The following is a 7,832-nucleotide window of genomic DNA, read 5'->3' as shown; positions in this document are numbered from 1 at the left end:
AAAAAAAATAATTTGATTTTTTCAAAATGCTGGACCAGAATACCCCCTTAAGAAATGTCGGCGCTGTGACTATAAAATCCGTTAGCTGCTAGCGTCGTCTCTGCTCTATATGCGTGGTTATCTGTCAATCAGCACAACTTGTTGTTAATGAAGTAATCAGCATTAGTGGTGTGTTGAACGGCAAATTCTAAAACTAAATGAAATTTTGTGAAAATAATTGTCTTCGCTTATTTAATCTGATGCTTGCAATTAATTACACCGCTAACTTATACCACCATTTATACCAAATGTATATTATCTTCTAACTCGTTTCAGACTTTCTTCAAATACAAAACACAGTTGACGCGCTGCTGAACGTTTCTTTTGGTTTTCTAGCAGGTAAGTCAAGTTTACTTCTGGAGTAGATTCAATATGATAGGCAATAGAGTGACGTCTAAGCTTTGTGAGCTGCAAGCTCATTAAATCAAATTGGAAAATAAGCTGCGTGCTTAATTAGAGTAATGGAKGAATTGTTACAACAGCGCCTCATTAGCGTTGAACGAGTTTATTGGCAACATTTACAAGAATGTGAATTGAGTCTGCATTTGGGATCTAATTTTGCGTTTAACTTCTTACGCYTTGCTTGTGTTAGAGCACAGTTTAAAATTTTTCGTATTTCAAATTAATGAGAAACCGTTTGCCGAGTGTTTGCTTCATGCCATTTTATCATTTTAAGTGCTAACTAAATAACCACTTTAGTTAGAGTACTCAGTATCAGCACTTCTGYGCACTTGATACTACAGACAAGATGCATTTCATCTGCAAAAACAAATTTGACCTTAACTTTGTACTTAATTAAAACAAAACAAGAAAAACAAAACATGAACGTTACAAGGACTTGACTTTGAGCGGTCAGTTTGTATGGCAGCTAYATATGTATATGCCACAGTAGGCCGATCCGAACAATATTTTTGGATGTTGTAGTGTTCCATGTCGAAAGCCACACTGAGAATATCCCATCAGTTTATTGACGGTGGACTTTAATGTTTCACACAATACGCTCCATAGAACCTTATACGAGATGTTGAGGAGACTTATCCCACGGTAGTTAGCGCAGATTGTGCGGTCTCCTTTTTTGTGGTTTGCGCAGAGCACACTTTAATTCCGATTTCACCTATTTTCACACTGCGCAAATTTGGGTGATATATTTTGATTGGTTTGCAAGACGTATACATACATATACTTATAAGAGAAGCGTTGACACGCCCACTTTTTTACAATTTTCGAACCACAGGTGCCCCACTTTGACATAATTCGTTGCGACAAATTAATGTTATGGCTTTGGTATGCCACTTTATATGTTTGTTTTTCCACGAACTCGTTTAAATATATAAATTTATGTATATTGAAAACATTTCGCTTATCAAACACTGAAAACTCAATATTTTTCTTTTTAAAATATCGGTAAACACCGATTATCTTCTTTTAAAATATTCCATCTTATGTAGACGTTTTTGCTCCGTGCACTTATGTGCATATTATTTACATTTGAATAATTAAATTATTTACATGTTTTTATTRACTATTGTAGTCTATTTTTATAAAGTTCCTTTTTGTCGCTTTATAAATATTACGTTGTTKTTTAATTCATTAAAACCATATCAGAAATCAATGTTAACATCTGAATATTAAGTATTTACAATGAAATCAAAAAATTTGAAATTCATTAATGATAACTGTAAYGGGTGATCCAAATAGAGGTACTTTTTCAAATAAACTTTTTTTGACAGATCATGCGTGAGTTGTGTCATATTACTATTTGCAATAACATCACCAATCTTCAAACGCTTGAAAAGTTCCAAGTAGTTCCGACGTTTTCGAGTCAAAAAATTGGGGACGAACAGAGACTTGTGAAAATCAACAGCTGGTATTTCATGCAGAATAAACAGGGATTTAGTGTGGTTTGTTTGTCGGTGACATCATCGTTTCATATTTCACTGTTATCTCGTCATGATAATCGACTATTTGATGACTGAAATGGAAGCTCGCGATCTCGGCGACATTTGGTTTCAACAAGGCGCCGCCACTTCCTACACATCGCATTAATCAATGCATGTATTGAGAGAACACTTCAATTTAATTCAATTGGCCACCAAAATCATATGGTATCACACCGTTAGACTTTTTCCTGTAGAGATATGTAATGCCTAGTGTCTTTGCGGACAATCGCACTTCGATTCTGACCTTGGAGCAAAACATCACGCGTGGCATACGCCAGTTACCAGTCGAAATGCACGAACGAGCCATCGAATACTGGACTCAACTAATGGAGCGATGGAGATGTAGCCAATGCCAACATTAGAAAGAGACAGGCTGCAAAAAATAGTTGGAAAAAATGTTCTTTCGAATGATAGTAAACACTCCCCTCATTAAATTTGAAAATTTTGTATTTTTTCCTTCAAAAAGTGGATAACCTCGTAATGGATCACCCTTTATAAAGCTGCGATTGATGTTTGCATGCAGTTAAATTGCAAATATCGATGACTTTTACATTATTATGTCTACAAGCCTTAATTCACTTTGGTTTAATAGTGTGTGACAATTTCAATGAACAATTATGCAGAATTTCATAAATTTTGAATTTTGAATTGCGATTTCAATTTTGAGCTTTTTCTGAGTGGACATAATTTGTAAATAATCCAGAAGGTATTATGAATGGATAATCGAAAAAATATATAGTTAAAAGTATAGTTACATTAAGTATATTTACGGAAAGAAAAAAAGAAAAAAAAATATAAATAAATATATATTTACGAGATTTGCTTGAGGGCTTAATTTATTAAAGTTCTAGTAAAATTGTTAAAAAGCTTTAGTCGGGATTTTCAGAAATACTTAGGCTGCACGCCCTGACCACTGTCATTGTTGGTCAATGGAAAATGCTTGTAAAACGATTAATGCAATTAGTAAAAAGGAATAAGTGCATAAAAACAATAAAATAAATACAGCGAACTTGTAAAATTGCGAATATTGCAGAAATAATTAATTAAGCTTCACTCAAAGTGCGCAGCATACCAATGTACTTACATACATACATACATACATATACTATATATGAATATGCATATATTCAATTCAGAAAAAAAGTATTTATTGTTGAAAGCGCAGTAATGTTGGCTCATGCAGTGAACCACCGTAACTGTGGGTCGTTTGTTTAACAAAGGGCAATAAGTGTAAAATTAAATTAAAATTTGTTAATTAAATAAAGGACCACACATCGCGGAAAACGCGGGCGTATATTTTTTTTTATTTATCAGTTAAGAAAATTGTTACTACATGTGGCGCTTACTGATCGATTATTCATTAATAATTCCGATTAATTAGCAATTTTAAATTAATTTTCGGTATGCATAATTTCCTAAAATCATCAATTTTCATTCCTATTTACATATGCAATTAAGTCACGCAGAAGAGTAAAACATCTGTAAATTACTATATTATTCCCGTGCAACATGTTGCAATGGTATAAAACTACAACAAAAACAGAAAAAACGTTAACATCAGCCGTGTGCACAGAAGCTGTAATATCCATTACAAATACAAAAGACGCTATGTAATAACTTGATTTTGATCGTTCAGTTTGTGTGACAGCTATATGCATTATTCCGATATGGAAACTATTTTTTAGCTATAACCTTAAAGCAATTTTAAATATTCAACTTTGCAATAATTTATTAAATTTAGTGTAGTAATAGCTGACATTATATAAGTTGGTATAACTCTCAGAGACGTCTGTGCTAAATGTCACATCAAAATAATCATTAATGTTTAGTATACGCGGGTCTCCATGGAAAGTGAGGCCGCAGAGTCTGTTAGAATTTCTTACTCATGGACATAGCAACTGAACTCGTTGACGACGAAACTCGTCCAGGATGGCCATCAAAATCAACTGATGATCAGCACGTCAATAAAATAAAGAAACTGGTGCTTGAGAATCGACGATCAATAGTCAAAGATTTTCCTGGCAACATTGGAAGATTTGAAGGATCAGGAAAGACCATTTTGAGAGATCATTTGGGCAGAAAAGTGAAAAAACGATTGGTTTCAAAATTGTTTCGAAAACACCGTCGCGTTACGCTTGTGAAGCAATGCCTTCCGACTATCGGGATGTCATGAAACGAATTACTCTTGCGATGAGTCTTGGAGATCCGGAAACTGACGATCAATCGGCTGAATATCGTGGCAAATGAGAGCCGAAGCCGAAAATGCACGTCAAAGTAGTTCCAAAATCCAGGTTATGTTAACAGCTTTCTTCGACTATTGAGGTGTGGTACACTCCGAATTTCTTTCGACCGGCCAAACTGTTAACAAAGAATACTATTTGATTGTTATGCGTTGTATAATTCGTAAAAAGAGGTCTGAATTACGTGCGCTAAGCTCTTGGGTTTTGCATCGCGATAAGGCACCGTCGCATACTGCATTGTTTCTCCGTGAGTTTTCCGTCAAATCTTCAACCAATATCGTGTCGTTTTCGGCTGATTAGCTCCGTGTGACTTCTGGTTATGCAGCAAAGTCAAACGACGGCTCTGGGGAAACCGTTTTGTGTCAATTGAAGACATTAAACGTGAGCACATAGCTACACGCTTCGAAGGCTTTTTACCAAATTGACTTTAACAACTGTTTTGAGAATTGGGAAAACGTTGGCACAAGTGCATTGTGGCCAAGGGGGATTACTTTGAGCGGGACGACATAGATTTTGAAGAATAAATTAATCATTTTCAAATTCTGAACAAAGTCTTACTATTTTTTTGCTTATAGCAGTATGTTACGTTGTAACAGTATCAGCATTGGGATTTCCTCGAACTTGAAATTCTGTGAATATTTTAATAACTTTCAATGAGATACTTATGTACATAAATAACTTTACAATTTCTATGTAATTGTTTACACGTTCAGCATTATTAATAATTACAAATGTTATAGGTCAATTGCAAAATTCCCGGCCTACCATAGGAAAATATATTTTTTCCAAAATAAGTTTTATTTTATTCAACATAGTTCCTTTCAAGGGTGATACACCGATAGTAGTGATGCTTCAACTTTTCGGTACAGTTTTTGTAGTACGATTTGTTCTTTATTTCCAAATTTTATTCAGTTTCGGCGTTCTCTTCGTCGTGTGATAAAAATCTCTTCAGAGCGAGCATTCTTTCGAGATCTGAGCGCAGGAATTAGTCGCTTAGGGCTAGTCGAAGTCGAAGTCCAATTCATGGACAACTGACTTGTTGTGATGTCTTGTTGAAACAGCACTTCCTTCAAATTCGACCGTTTATTGACGATTTCATTCTTTAAATGGTGCAATAACTCTATATAACAGTCGCTATTGATGGTCCTTATATTTTTAAGCCAGTCACTAAAAATTATTCCATGTGTATTCCAAAATACGGGAACGCCATAACCTTGCCAGTCGACTGTTACGTTTAACCCACGCTTTTTCATACCCAAATGTTCGTGAATTATATGATGTGTACATTCAGTTGATATCTTAGAGTGTCTGCTATCGCATCCAAATTATTTTCCACTTCCGTCTTCGGTGTTCATTTGACCACGCCTAAACTTAGCTTACCAATCCTTAATGGCTTATTGTCATGGGGCAGGTCCGGAAACTCGTCATTAATTCAAGCCATTTGTTGCACAATAGCAAAAGTTGCTTCACACAAGATGTTCTAATTCACTAGCTAATGCTCTGACAGCTGTCAAATTTATACCTATGTTCTTTGAAATAGTAATGCCATCTCTGTGACAGGTCGAGTACTTTGACTTGTTATGTGTATATATGTATTTAATTAAAAAGTTTTCAAAAAGTTGCATTTGTCAAACAAGTTGTATACGTTTTCCATAAATTTTTCAATGTTTTCGAACTTAAAACGGGAATTTTTGCTATGAATTCATGAATAACATGAGCATTGCTAACCGAGACTCTCTTCTTTTTATTTGATATTATTTGAAAATCCATTGGGAAGAGTCGGCACACAGTTAGAAATATTACCGGCCGAGTATTTTCAGTATTAATATGTCAAACAAGCCGTTGTTATAAGTGTTCAAGTTTTTGAGCGTTTACATGTCGGCTTTAAAGATGGCGCACCCTGTACTCGAATTTGCAATGCAATAGAGATAGCAGCTTCTGTCAATTTGTGGCACTTCTGTTCTGTTTATTTTTTTTTTCTCAAACGTACATATGTGTGTGTGGGTTTCGACTCTATTTCACCTCTGCTGATAAGCAAGTTCGGGCGTAAAAGCGCACGCAAAATTATCAATAATAAAGCAGTTTATCGCCGATTAAAAATATTACCCAACACAGTTTGCCATTTCAAGCGGTACAAAAAGACCGCCTTTGTACTATATACATATATGATGAGCTCATGTAATGAGTATACATTAGTGCAGCAATTGATGTGATCGCTTAAATTATTCCTAGTAAATTGAAAGTTCCCTTTCTACCTGATTCTTGGCTAGTAATAAGGGATATTATTCCAAATCCAGATACAATTAAAATATAAACTTCAAGGTGCTCAGAAAATTAGAAAAGTGTTGATAAAGTATAAAGTCTAAAGAAAATTATAGAATACACTCAGTCAAAGACATGTGAAAATATGATGTGCGTACTTCATCATCTTGAGAAGCTATAAACTAAATTAGAATAATATCGTTAAAAAATTTTGAACGGTGCGTTAATTTTGTGTTTGCTGGGTAATAAAGAAGCTTTGTTCACATGTGTGTTTTCATTATATAAATAGGCTTACGCGTGTGTCATTTTGTTATGATAACTTACCCCACATTGATAAGAGGAATAAGCCAAATGTCGTCATAGTTATTTGAAGTGATCAATACACTTTAATTATTTCACTTTTCAAGGACTTGAAAATCTGGAACTTAGTTCAATTGTTATTTCAAGGACTTGAAATTCTGAAATTTATTTTAATTGTTATTTCAAGGACTTGACGTTATTTCAAATGTTATTCGTAGCTCTTGACTACAGTTTTACTGGTTTTTAATTTTTCACAGATTTTTTGCGTTTTGCCACCGGCTTTTACCGGAACTTTTTAATTTAATTACCGTTGCTGTAAACGAAATCAAAGCAAATGGATTTTTTCCCGGCCAGTAGAAAATTAAGTTTGGTTACGGTTTTACACGGTTGTTGCTAACTTTTTAACAGCATTTCAACAATTCTATTTGCTCTTCTGATTTTCTGCTATTTATTTTGTGTGATTTTTCTTGCACCTTTTTTTCCGTATGGACGACCGTTTCCTTTCCGTTTTACGCGTCCGTTCGCTTGTACGTCCCGAGTACCTTTGCAATGTGCGCCTAACTGTGTAATCGCTATCAGCCAACTGATACGCTCACGTCGTCCCACACTCACCGTACACACTTGGGTTGTTGAGTGCTTGCGCTGAGCGTTGGACGCACACGTTTATAGACAGCAAATGGCAAAGAAAAGCCAACAACAACAACAACACAGCTGTGTTCTGACTAGCGGTTGACTGCAAAACCAATGCTAAGCAATGATAATGAAGTGAGCCAGCAACAACAACACAATGGGTTTTTGTAAAAACCAAAAACACAAACAAAGCGCAAAGAGAAATTAGAAACAGAAAAAAAAAAAACAATTTTAATGCAGTAATCTTTAAAGTAAATAAACAAAATTAAATGAAATTAAAACAAAATAACCGCAATAAAGCAAAATGGAAAGAAAATAATAACAAGTTAGATGGTGAGTGATTAATTTAGGCAATTTTTTTTTTTTAATGAAATTGTGTGGTTAAATGAGATAAAATATTTTTGGTTTGCTTTTCAAAATA

The 7,832-nt window shown here is 34.6% G+C and overlaps 1 protein-coding gene across 1 annotated transcript in view; it reads right to left on the bottom strand.

Annotated features, from left to right (window-relative positions):
* LOC108969281 (peptidoglycan-recognition protein LB) overlaps positions 1–7,407 on the bottom strand; it is a 26,823-nt gene extending 19,416 nt beyond the window's left edge. Inside the window, exon 1 of the mRNA XM_018933904.1 lies at positions 6,806–7,407. Coding sequence (XP_018789449.1) covers positions 6,806–6,842 — 37 coding nt within the window. The 5' untranslated portion in view covers positions 6,843–7,407. The remainder of the gene's footprint in view (positions 1–6,805) is intronic.
* Positions 7,408–7,832: the final 425 nt, after the last annotated feature.

The sequence above is a fragment of the Bactrocera latifrons genome, unplaced genomic scaffold, assembly GCF_001853355.1.
Source record: "Bactrocera latifrons isolate USDA-ARS-PBARC rearing strain unplaced genomic scaffold, ASM185335v1 scaffold_247, whole genome shotgun sequence".
NCBI lineage: Eukaryota > Metazoa > Arthropoda > Insecta > Diptera > Tephritidae > Bactrocera > Bactrocera latifrons.
This window is presented reverse-complemented; position numbering and strand designations above follow the sequence as displayed.